Genomic DNA, 12,595 nt, shown 5'->3' with positions numbered 1-12,595 from the left:
GCTGAGCACTGGGGCGCACACCATTTACTAGTGGGGAAAGAAAGAGACAAGAATTAAGTGCATAGAGTAGGGAGAGAGGGTGAGTGGTGTCCCAGAGGCAGAGTGAGGAAGGCATTTCAACATGGAGGGAGGGTCATCTGTGTGGTGCGCTGCTGATGGGTCCAGTCAGGTGACAAATCAAAATGCACTGCCTGTTAGGTGCTGGAGGTGTCACTGGTCACCTTTTCCAGGGAGATGTGGGATCGAGAGCCTCAACAGAGGGGTTCAAAGAGAATGGGTTGTAGTAAGAGGCCAGTTAACTGCTAAGGTGACAGCATCCAGGATGAGGAACGGGGGCTGACAACCTGGGCAGGGTGTCTAGACCACGGCCACATGGTCTGGGGAGCAGGGCAAAGTTTCAGATCCCAACATGAGGAGCTGAAGTGCAGGAAGAAAGGAAAAGTCCAGAACATGAACCTGGAGAGCAGGGTGGGGAGGAAGGTTCCGGCTTGAGGGCTCTCTGGTGCCCGGCTCAGGGAAGTGAGACCCATTCCAGATGCTTCCATAGCTGGGGAGAAGACTGCCAGGTGATTATAGTGTGCTGCCATCTTCAGTTGATTCCGGAGCTTAAGACGGTGCCAGCTCGGGAGGCACTTTGAGACCAAGAGCGCTGTTGGGGGGCATTCAGCCCTGGCATGCACAGGGCAGTAATTGCTGGGATCTCTGAAGGAATTTGTTGACTTTCCTCAGAAGAGTGATTCTCATAACATTTACCAAAATGAAAATCCTGATGAATTCTGCAGGTTTATAGCTCCCCAGAGGTTGGAGAAAAACACAATTTGGCACTAGAAACAAACTTTATTCTGGCTGCATGGATAATTTTGCAAACACTAGATACTACGTTGCACACATGTTCCTCGAATTCCAATTTATTACATCCACAGAATGCAAAGAAACACGGTCATGGCCCATTTCTCACATTGCCACCTGGACCCTGTGCCAGGGACCCCTTTTGCTCTAGATTCCCACGATGCTCTGGGCAGATGTGGTTTTGGTCAGCGCAGCAGTTCTTTCTTTGGGAAACTGCTTCTGTCTTGTGCTGTGTAGTTTGGATGAGCTGTCAGTGGTAACGGTCAATGTGACTTCTGCCTGTAGGGATGTGCTCTGGGATCACACAGTTACAGAAGCACAAGCCCCGGAAACAGTGATTGACTCAAGAAGAAGGCATGGAATTAAGAAACAGCCAATTTGGATTATTTTCAAGGTTAATATATAGATAATGGTGAAGTTCCTTCTTAGAGATGCAACTTTAGAAAACACTGAGTTTATCAGTCGCCACTGTCTTCATACTTTGTAGATACAGAAGCTTGTTTGTAGCATGACGTCTAACAGAGATGAGGTAGAGAAGGAGGGAAAGTAGGGGGAGAAGGGGGGAGAGGGAGACGGGGTGGGGGTGTGGAGAGCCAGAGAGGGCCAGAGAGTTCTACCAATAGTATGCCTGGTTCTGGGCCTCCAGGCTCTGGAACTTTTGGTCCTGTGGGCACTCTCTGCATCCTTTTGGGGTTACACTCCTTTGAGTTGGGTTTCTGTCTCTTACAATAGAAAGCATCTTGACTAAGACCCACAGTTACTTGCCAACTTCACGGGAAGGTGGGGGTGTGGGGTATGCACTGGAGAGTGAGGCAAGCGTGGTCAAAGAGTTTGTGAGGAAGCTGTCCCTGGGACGTCCAGGTGTCCGTCTCAGGGTCATAGCAGTCAAAGGAGGCCAAGTCCTCGATGCTGCAGTCTGTGGTCAGCCGCCGCCCGCCCGTCACATAGAGCTTGTTCCCCATCACTGTGGCCCCGTGGTGCATCCTCCGGTCTTTCATGTCCGCACACTTGACAAATTTGTTGGATTGAGGGTCATAAGCAAGAATCCTCCTTGTGTAACCTGAAAACCAATGGCATGTTGGCAAGCTCAACATTGTTCATTTGGGACAGGAAGTCTGCAGTCTGGAAACATGTCTGTACTTTGCCTTTGCCTGGTACCAAGGCTGACCTCTGAACTAAGGTATAGAATGTTTTGATAAACTGCCCAAGGTCCAGTGTGTGGCGGAGCTGGGGTTTAGACTAAGATCTGTCTGATTCTGGCCCCTGTATCCTTAACCTCAAGTTAAGGCAGCATTAGATTGGGAGCAGCCTCCTGATTCCAGACCTTTTTCTATCTTTTTTTTTTTTTTTTTAAGATTTTTTATTTATTAATTTGACAGACAGAGATCACAAGTAGGCAGAGAGGCAGGCAGAAAGAGAGAGGGGGAAGCAGGCTTCCTGCTGAGCAGAGAGCCCGAGGTGGGGCTCGATCCTAGGACCCCAGGACCACGACCTGAGCCGAAGGCAGAGGCTTTAACCCACTGAGCCACCCAGGCGCCCCGAGCTTTCTCTATCTTATTGGCTTTTTCATCTCTCTCACATGTTCCCTTCCCCCCGCAAGAGCCTTAATAATCCAGGGAAGGAGCCTTGGGAATTCAGGAACAGTTCCCACCACAGCCCTATCTGGTCCCCACCACTCCCTACTTTTAGGACCCCCATTTTACAGATGTGCAAACAGAGGCACAGAAAAAGATTAACAACGTGCCAAAGAGTATACAGCCAGTGACAGAGTCAGGATTTGAACCCAGGTCTGACCCTAGAACTATTCCTCTAAACCAAGACACTCTACTGTAGTTACAGAGAAATGATCCATTAGCGCCTAATATTATTAACGGTAGCAAACATTTTTTGAGTATTTGCCATGTATCTGGGATAGTGCTAAGTGCTTTAGATATGCGAGCACATTTTATTATCACAACAATTCCGTGAAGTGGGTATTATTTCATTCCTTGTTTACAGATGAAGACAGGGAGAAACTTCTGGATGAGAAAAGAACTTTGTCAAGTCATCCACACTCCCCTAGTTGGATGGATGTGCTTTTAAAAACACTGTTTTGTAGAACAACATCTGTCTATTTAGTGACCCTTTTTCCATGGGAGATGCCAAGTTTGTGTCCAGCCTAGCTATCCTCTGTTCCAACTCACCTCCTACGATAACAATCTTCTCCCGAAGCACCACGGCAGGGGCGCACACATTCTTGATCATCCTTGTCTCCATTTTGAACCATGTGTTTCTGGAAATGTGATAAACCTGAGGGAGAAATAGAATCATGGTGCTGCACCGTAAAGTGATATATATTTTTTAAAAGATAGAAGTAGTATTTAAGAGAGTGAAATAAGATTGTTTTTCTTTTCACTTTTTAAAATGTAGGTAGGTGTATTATTATCAACAAAATGTAATTAAATAACAGAAAGTATCTATTACTAGAAACTGGTCTTTATGTGAGACCATGAGATCCTCAGCTATGTCTCCACAGAATGGACCGAGAGTTACGCGTTGTGGTATGTGTTTGCTTACCTTACTTGGAACATTTTTTTCTTTTTAATGGGAAATGGAGCAACTTGGGTATTCATAAAACCAGTGATTTTTCAATCATTTCTATTTCCGGCTCATGTTTAAATTTCTGAATGTTCCCGTGTATCAGAGAGGGCCTGAGAGCCAGGAATGCATGTGGGGCTAAGTGAGGAAGGCTTTTGAACAGTTCATGCCTAAAAGTCATTAGAATCATAGAGGAAGCATGAGAAAAAAGTAAAAGAGCAAGGAGGTAGGGCAGGGCTCCTTGGCCACGGTCTGAAATAGCATCGCAAAGCATTATTCCCAGAACATGTCCCTTTCAGTTTAAATAAAGTTCAAATATCAAATATAAAGTAGTTCACTGCTAGCAAAATTTAGCACAAGAGATTTAGGATGGATTTCATATAAGAAAAGAAGGGGCAAAACATTTATTTGCCAAAGAAAATGGCATTTTTTTCTATATAAAATTTAATTGCTACCATATGAAAGACTCTATTTTTTATCATATTACCAAATTTGATCTTCACAACCATCCTATGAAGTAGGTACCATTACTTGCCCCCATTTTTCACATTAGATCATTGAGGTTCAGAGAGACTAAGTGACATGCTGAAAGTCACATGGCTAAGGAATGGAAGAGCTAGTCTGGTTGAGCCCAGAGCCCAACTTCTTCTTCTTCTTCTTCTTTTTTTTTTTTTAAGATTTTTATTTATGTATTTATTTGACAGACAGAGACCACAAGTAGGCAGAGAGGCAGGCAGAGAGAGAGGAGGAAGCAGGCTCCCTGCTGAGTAGAGAGCCCAACGTAGGGCTCCATCCCAGGACCCTGAGATCATGACCTGAGCTGAAGGCAGAGGCTTTAACCCACTGAGCCACCCAGATGCCCCCAGAGTCCAACTTCTTAACCACCACAGTCATGACTCTGCCTGGGGCCATATAGGTGTCGCCTTTCTTGATGGCGCATTTTGAGACCGAAGATCTCTCGAGGTCTTTCCATTCTTGAAGCTGATGAAGCCTAGATGAGGTCATGTGCTAGAGACAGCCTGTTAAGCCTCATGGTTTCATCTGAAAATACGTAGATGACACTGGAAAGTGGGATCCTTGGAGTTAAAGTAAACACTGAGTGAGTATTTGCCTCCTGGCTCTCTGTTCTTTGTCAGCAAGTTTGGGGTATGGTTTCAAAGATAGATTAAACATCTGCGCACAATCCTCATCATACCCCCAGAGAGCTGGGGGCAAGGATAACAAAGATAGTGTTTGACCAGTGGAGGAAGTGATATTTTGTTATGATGAAGGATTTGCTCAGTGCCATCCAGAAACAGAGATGAGAAAGGCGGCCAGGGAGAAAGGTATACATACACACACAAATTACACAGTGATACCACTGTTCAATAGTTCCTAAAAGAATGCTTGTGTGCAGAAGAACCATCCCGTAAAGAAAACTGAATCTGTGCCAGAAAATCCAACCTACTCCATCAAGCAACCCCCACACATTGATCTCATGCTATAGTTGAATGAGTAAAATCACCATTTCAAAGCCAAGGCTAAGTAGATGAGAAAAGCTTCCATGAATGCTTTTCCCCTTTCCCGTTCTCACCACTGCAGTGTAAAAGGATTACTCACATGGTAGTGGGTTTTTTCCCCACCTGCCTTTGCAAGCATCTTGTTCGATGGTACCATTCATTTTTTGATACGCCAGCTTGAAAGCTTTTCTGAGATTTGTATGTATTCTCAGGAAATCAATAACAACTTTGCAATGTGAAGTCATTAGCATTTTTTGTTCACTTCATTTTGAAAAGTACTTTTTTAAAAGAGGGAGGGGTTCTAGCTTTACATAGAAGCCCTCTGTTACGTCCACATTGTGTGGCCAGAGCTTGGTGGGGAGCCGCCATGTCTCTCTTGGCTCAAATATATGAGTGGGACTTGGAACAGGCTCAAAATCTGCCTAGATGGTCAGAGAAGAGCTGAGAATACGGGCTGGGGAAACGAAGGCAAGACAAAACAGGGATTAGATTGAAGCTTGTTACTTTTCTCTGTCTCCACTGGCACCAGCTTAGCCCAAGCCACTGTCATCCTGGCTGGATCTCTAGAACAGTCCCCTGCTCTCCTCCCTTTGTCCACATAGGCCCCTCGAATCCCTTTTGCACAGGGCATCCAGAGGGAGCTTCTAAAAATGCAAATTTGATGACTTCAGCCACCCTATTACTCTTAGGCTACAACCCCAATTCCTTGACAAGGCCTAGAAAGCCTGCTGGGTCAGCCTCATGTCCACAAACACCTATCCCCTGGGAATGTTCCAGAATTTCTATAGTAGGGGCTCAGGGGCAGCAGTCTGGGTGAAGGGGGGGCACTCAGGGCAGCTTGGGAAGGGGGCTGATGGAGAACATGTGAGAACTAACTCCTCTCCTCCCCACCCCAAGCTCCACTTAGATATACCGCCTTTTCACCTCCCGCTGTGTCCCAGCTACATGGTCAGTCTGTTAGTCCCTCCAGGTGTTGGGCTGTGCCCTTCTCTGCTCCAGAGCCTTTGGTTCAGCTGTTTCCTTACCTGGGACCACCCCTCCCTCAACAGAGGACTCTGCCTCTGCTCAGAGAAGCTTCCTGCCCCTGTCTCCATCCAAGTCAGGTCCTTCTATCTTCTCAGTGATTCTCCCTCTTCATTTACTCGTCTTCCATCTTCTCTTGCCTCCCTGTTCACGTCAGCTCAAACCAACCTTGAAAGTTCACACCATCCCTAATTCCCTCTAGACTGGCTTAGGGCATGTCTCATGCTCTTAAAGCACCCCTCCAGTCAGCACGTGAATTGTAATTTTCCTGAAGCTCCTGGAGGGTTAAGTGCATGTCCTGCTCATGCCCATGTCCCCAGGGCTCTTAGAGGGGGCTTGGGCTCGAGATAGCTCTTATCTGTGAACATAGCAACTACCAGGGAGCTCCTTGATCATTGTTAAAGACAGGCTCATTATTCATGTTTTTCATATCATGATGTGAACTGCAGAGATTAGAACTTGCATAAAAGACTTAATATTCTGAGATTTTGCTTTCTGTTGGTAACACTTCTCAGAGAGCTTGCTAGTGATGTTAGTTAGTGTCTACCTGTCATTTAAGGCCAGGGTTCTCCAACCTGGCTGCTCCTTAGGATCTCCTGGAGACGTCTGTAACAGGTATATGTCAGGACCCCCACAAAGAGATTTTGATTCAGCTGATCTGTGGTTGGGCTCCTAGGATTTGGTCACAGACTGTAGACCAATGCTTGGGACTCTTCTTCTAAGGCCTTGCTGATTTGGGTGAGAGGATCTGCAGATTTCCTACAGAACTTCACTTTCTGATATTCCATGTGTTCTAGCTTGAACTTTTTTTCATTTTTTTTGAACTTTTAGAGATACTAACTTTATCTCTAATAAAATTAGAGATAAACTCTTCATGGACAGGGATTGTATCTAACATTCCTTTGTGTGTATTTATCTTACACAACCAGAATTCATAAATGGATAAAGTCTTACTGAATTTAAACTTCCTTCTTTCCTCCCTCCCTTCCAACTTTCCTTTTCTCCCTCCTTTATGTTTTCTCTGCAAAGGATAGTGAGTACGTGGATTATAGGTATGTGTGCATACACTCATGCAAGCAGGTATCCATGAATGTGTATGTGCATGTATGCACGTGTGTTTATATGTGTACACACACGTATGGATATGTGTGCATGTGTGCAGTCATGCACTCTCATGATGGGAAGGACCAGCCATTTACCTGGATAAGGCGTACAGGATTCTGCATGATGTCCTCTCCCCCAAAAAGGTAGAGTCTTTGGTCTTTCACAGCAACCGCAGGGTGGAGAACCCCCACGGGCATGCTGGCCATGCTCTCCCAGATGTTGAAGATGCTGTTGTATCTCTCCATGGAGCCCATGACCTCCTGCCCTTCTCCGATACCCCCAATGGAGAAGATGAAGTTCTTATGGGCAGTGCTTCTATGAGAGTAGCGGGCCACCAGCATGGGCTGCCCCAGCCTCCATTGGTTGAGCTTCAGGGAGTAGATGTAGACGTTGTGGCTTGGCACGTTCTTCCCTGGCCCGACAGCCATGCCTCCTAGCACATAGATGTTTCGGTGCAAGGTGACTGCTGAGGCCTTATATAGGCGAGTTGGGAGTTTAGCCAGGTTCTGCCACTGGTTGGTCTGTCTGTTGTATAGTAGAACGTCCCTGGTGGTCTGCTGGTTGTCCTTCCTCCCACCCAAAATGATGAGAAAATCCTGGTAAGAGGTTCTTGGGGGGACGTGCCATGGAGGCTGGAGGTCTGGGGCACTGGTGGTGCTGTACGTGGCAAACATCTGCCTCTTGGCCATCTCCAGGATGGTCTGGCATGAGGGCGAGGACTGCAGGAGGGCATCGTTGGCGATGAAGTGGTGGAAGAAGGCCGGGTGGATGTACTGAAGCCTGACCTGCTTGAACAGCTCCTGCACGTGTCGTTTCCGGGCCTGGAGGTCATGCTTGATCCAAACCATGAGGGCCTCGAACACCTTTTCCTCCTCCCCACAGAGCCCGTCATCCCCCAGGTAGTCTCTCAATTCCAAAGCACAGAGCTCCTTCAGGTCGGCCGAGGCAGCCACCTCAGGGAAACATGTCAGGGCCACCTCCCTGGCTTTCTTCTTGAGGGTCTCACAACTCAAGATTTCGGAGAGTCGGATCATGCCCAGGCAGTTGCTGGGGGTCAGCTGGCTCTGGAGGTAGGAGGAGCAGGCCTCCAGCAGCTTGGGGTACTGCAGCATGGAGGCTGCCTCCATCAAAGGCAGGACGTTCTCAGCCATGATGGGCACCTCCCCTGTGTACACGTACGAGATGATCTGGTCCAGAGTCGCGGGGTCGATGCCTTTCAGCTGGACTTTGGCCTCGCTTCTCTCCCGGAAGTTGCTGCAGAACATGGCCCGGAAGTAGGGGCTGCTGGAGGCCAGCACACTTCGATGGCAGGGGACCTCCCAGGTCCCTGCACAGATGCTCACATCCGTCAGCAGCCTGTTTTGCCTCAAGTCATTGAGCTGCCTCAATAAGTCAGAGGAGAAGTCGTGGTCTTTGAAGAGCAGCCCATCTGGCGACTCCTCATCCATCCTAGAAGGAGGCGGAGAGGTCCCAAGGGGAGGCGTGTGCTGAAGGGTTTAGCTGTGGTGACTCCAAGACTCAGTGTCCATTCACTAAGGTGCTGTGGATATTGCCAAGAAGGTTGCTTAGTGAAGATTGGAAAGAGAGGCCACCTACACCCCACACCTCACAGCCAACACTCTCTTTTTGGTTATGGTTACTCCCAAAGGTGATAGGCAAAGAGCATCTTCAGATAATCTTAGAAAAACAAAAACAAAACAAAACAAAAAAACAATTACCGACACGGTTGGAAGTTACCTGATGGTCAGGGGCTGAAGCAAGGTGACAGTCCCTGCATTTGACCAGCCCAAACCTGTGAGCCCTGCTCTAGCTTCTCAGCACATCTGTTATTCAGTAAACTCATGTAAGCATCTTTCTGGGTGTTAGTCATTCCCCGAGGAGTCACTCTGGGGGCGTGGCCCTCTGGCATCAAGAGAGTACTGAAGGACGAAAATGGGCCTTTGCGATTTATTTTTTAAAAACATGACTTCACAGAGTCTTTGGGGGTTTTGTTTTAGAATGTGATAAAGAGAAAGCAGAGACCAAACAACCCTCTGGGCAGGGTTTCTGAGATGACAGCTAGCAGTCTACCTGCGGAAGAATTAGGCATTAGAGATCTTTACCTTGGTTTGCCGCGGTGACGTCCCCCAATGCCCAGTCCACCTGGTCCCTCCGGAGACCTTCCACCTCTGGCTCCAAGTGAAACCATAAACCCAGGCCTTCCTTCAGTTGGCAAATGATTTGTCCTGGGAGAGTTCTGGATTTGTTTATGCAAACGGTGCTTTCGCAGTTTTCTAGAACTTTGGGAAAGAAGCACCGGGCAGGGAGACAGTGTATACATTCCAGGGCTAAGAATAGTTGCATATGTACTTTCCACTGTTGTGACATGTGACTCTCCAGTTGCCTTTTGCAGCAACCTGAGGGCCTGCCGGGCCAGCGCATGCCCACATGCCTTGTTTCCTTGGTAAGTGTTTACATCGGCATAAATAGATCTGGAGGAACAGCTTCTCTTAGAGAAGACTTTGCTGCCCACTTGGACACATCTCGGGTCCCTTGTCCTAAAAGTGCCTGTGAATTCTAGATGTCTGTAAACAGGTTGCTGTGACTTGGGACAGTCACTGAAGATAGTTCTGGGCAAGTTGAAGGTGACGGATGGTCTTAGGGAGGCCGGAACGTGCCCGAGGATACTGTTCCGTGGGTCTTTATTTCCTGCTGTCTGCTGGCAGGATCGTCGAAGAGGGCTGTGCTTTCTGCCTGCAGCCTCCGAGGGGATGGAATGTATGACAGAAGTTGTTTTTAATATTTGTGGAGCACCCCAGAGTTCCCAGATGCAAGAAAGATCAAACCTTTGTTGGTTCCGCTGATGCCAGGGGCTTCTGTTGTCAAGTGGCAAGGGTCATACTCTTCCAGGTCATTCCTGCCTCTCACAGGCATATGCTGATAGCTCTTCAGGTTCTTTTTTTAAAAAAAGATTTTATTTATTTATTTGAGAGAGAGAAAGAAAAAAATGAGTGGGAGGAGGGGCAGAGCAAGTGGGAGAAGCAGGCTCCCTGCTGAGCTGGGGACCTGGGGCTGAATCTCAGGACCCTGGGATCATGACCTGAGCTGAAGGCAGCCACTTAGCAGACTGAGCCACCCAGGAACCTCTCTCCGATTGTTTTTTTTTTTTATGGTTCAGGCTGGCTTTTCTCTTTTACTTTTCCATTTTCTCCCATCAGGGAGGCTTGAGCTGGAGGCAGGAGGTAATGCGCGTCTCTCCAGGGTGTGCCAGAGAGAGGGAGAGGGGGAGGGAGAGGGAGAAAGAAGAAAAGGGGGAGGAGGGGGAGGGGCAGAGAGATAGGGGAACAAGCTGGGGGAGGAAGAAGGAGGCAGAGCAGGGGAGAGAGGGAAGGAGGGAGAAGGAGAAGGAAAGAGAGGAGGAGGCAGCCCCCCAGTGTAAGAATCAGAGCCACGATGGAGAGCTGTGGAAACACAAGGCTGATTAAAAGGGACCCGGGCTCTGTCCTTTTCCTCCTAGCCCCCAGGAGATACTGATTGAGTGCCTCAGCAGTGAGTGGCAAGGAGACCTGATTTTCTCCTCTTCTCAAGTCTTGCTTGGACTATTGCAATGGCCTCCTGTGTCGATTTTTTCCCTTTGCTCCTAGTCTCTCTCCCTCCAATACAAGCACCCTGAGTAACCAGCAGGGTAACCCTAAGGAAGGCAAAGTAGACTCTACCAGCCCCAGCACCACGTCTTCCGGTGGCTCCCCAAGTCTGCAGGATTAAGCCCAGACTTCAGCAGGAATCAGATTGGTCTGCAGCCCACCTTGAGAACTGTCTCCTGCCACGTCTCTCTCCCACTTACATTTTTCATTCTACCTCTAGGAGACAAGGTGCAGGTCCTTATATGGGTCTGGTGTCTGGCTGGGCCGGCCTTGCTTTTAGGGTACCACAGAGCATGGTGGAACCAGGAGGGTCTCTCGTGCATAGCTGCAGATCACAGGGTGACTCATGACCCCAAGAGTCTAGGAGATCAAAGTCATGTAAGTAGAACCAAAACATGTCACTGGGGCCAGGGACTCAGAGGCCAGGATTAGGAGCAGAAGACCAGAGGCAAGGGGATCAGAGACCCATGGGAAGTACGGGCGAGGAGCTAGAGAAAGGGACTGTGTAAGAGCTGTCAGACCTGCAGATTATCCCTGCACTTTGGACATCTGCTGCTATGACAGGTGAGGAGCCAAATTCCATAAAAGGCCTGAGGCCCCTGTGTTTCTTGCTTCTGTGCCTTTGCCTGCTCTTTCTTCCCTTTGCCATCTCTCCCATTTTCACCTCTGAACTGCCGCTCATCCTCTGAAGCTAATTTATTATATCAGCTTCTCTGAAGGTCTTCCTTGACCCTCTCAGATAATTAGTATCTCAGCCCTCTGTACTATTTTCATTTCTTCTGCATACTTCTTCTTCCTTTTTTATATTTTTTTTAAGATTTATTTACTAACTTTAAAGAGAGAGAAAGAGAGAGTGCTGGGGGAGGGAGAGAAGAATAGAGAGAATCTCAAGCAGACTCCCCACTGAGCATGGAGCCCGATGCGGGGCTCCATCTCACAACCCTGAGATCATGACCTGAGCCAAAATCGAGAGCTGGATACTTCACTGACTGAGCCACCCAGGTGGCCCCCCCTTCTGCATACATCTAATATATTGGCCTCATGTCCTCATTGTAGTTATATTTACCTGTCTGCATCCCCCTTATTAGAATAGAAGTGTCTGGACAGCAAGAACTTTGTCTCAGTTGTCTCTCTCTAGCCCTGGTGCCTGGCCAAATGGCTGACACATAGCGAGTAAATTATGTATGGTTCTTGAACTGAGCATAACAGAACTGAGATTAGGAAAGGAGAAGGAGCACTGTTAGGTGGACTTCATACCCCCCCCCCACACACTGCATAGGTTTAGCAACATGGCCATGTACCCCTTGGTTCACGTCCATTAGACTACACTGCAAATGGTGCTCCAGAGTAACCTGGATGTCTGTCCTTTCAATCAAATCCAATAACATGGTAAAGAGAAAAGTAAAATACCACAGAGCAAGAGTTATTAAGTTCAAGGTGGGGAACAGATCTGAGGTCTTCCCAACCCCTATGCTAGTGCTTTAGTCCTTGGCCTCCGAGTCAACACAAGGGAAGAATAACTTCCTTATTGCTCTGAAATGCCTGTCTTATTGCTCCTCCAGCTAGTGAGCAAACTAAGGGTTTGTTGGGAGGTTATAGGTAGGGATTTCTCAGAGTGAACTAATATGGTGCCGTCCACTAGTGGGCAGCTTGGAGCTTCCCCTACGTTCTCTAACTAATTAGACCTTCTGGAATCCAGCCCTGTCAAGTGTTCAAAGGAGCCCTGGTGTGCAGTATCAATGTCTGACCAACTTTAATAAATCCTCTGGCTTCTAAGTTTTAGAAAAAAAAACAGACCCATTCCTTTGGCCTGGTCTGCTAGGAGAACTTTGGCCCTACATTAAATGTCAGGAAAAGACAAATCGAGTCTTGGTGTTTACTTCAAAGAAAACATACACAAATAACCCAACCCTAGTCCAA

The 12,595-nt window shown here is 47.7% G+C and overlaps 1 protein-coding gene across 1 annotated transcript; it reads right to left on the bottom strand.

Annotated features, from left to right (window-relative positions):
* Positions 1 to 308: 308 nt before the first annotated feature.
* LOC111146622 (kelch-like protein 38) lies at positions 309 to 9,341 on the bottom strand. The gene is made up of 4 exons (XM_022502257.1): positions 9,155 to 9,341; positions 7,148 to 8,729; positions 3,033 to 3,138; positions 309 to 1,909 (listed from the first exon to the last, which is right to left on the bottom strand). The coding sequence occupies exons 2-4, from the start codon at positions 8,498 to 8,500 to the stop codon at positions 1,620 to 1,622; spliced, it is 1,749 nt and encodes a 582-aa protein (XP_022357965.1). The 5' UTR covers positions 8,501 to 8,729; positions 9,155 to 9,341; the 3' UTR covers positions 309 to 1,619.
* Positions 9,342 to 12,595: the final 3,254 nt, after the last annotated feature.

Source organism: Enhydra lutris, unplaced genomic scaffold (genome assembly GCF_002288905.1).
Source record: "Enhydra lutris kenyoni isolate GAN:26980312 unplaced genomic scaffold, ASM228890v2 scaffoldscaffold14, whole genome shotgun sequence".
Taxonomy (NCBI): domain Eukaryota; kingdom Metazoa; phylum Chordata; class Mammalia; order Carnivora; family Mustelidae; genus Enhydra; species Enhydra lutris.
Note: the sequence above shows the minus strand (reverse complement) of the source record. Positions and strands in the feature narration are given on the sequence as shown.

Coding starts and splice junctions, on each gene's coding strand:
- LOC111146622 (XM_022502257.1), bottom strand. CDS start 8,500: ATGGATGAGGAGTCGCCAGATGGGCTGCTCTTCAAAGACCACGACTTC. Junction 3,139..7,147: donor ATCCTGTACGCCTTATCCAG/GTAAATGGCTGG, acceptor TTTCTCCCTCAG/GTTTATCACATTTCCAGAAA. Junction 1,910..3,032: donor GAAGATTGTTATCGTAGGAG/GTGAGTTGGAAC, acceptor ATTGGTTTTCAG/GTTACACAAGGAGGATTCTT.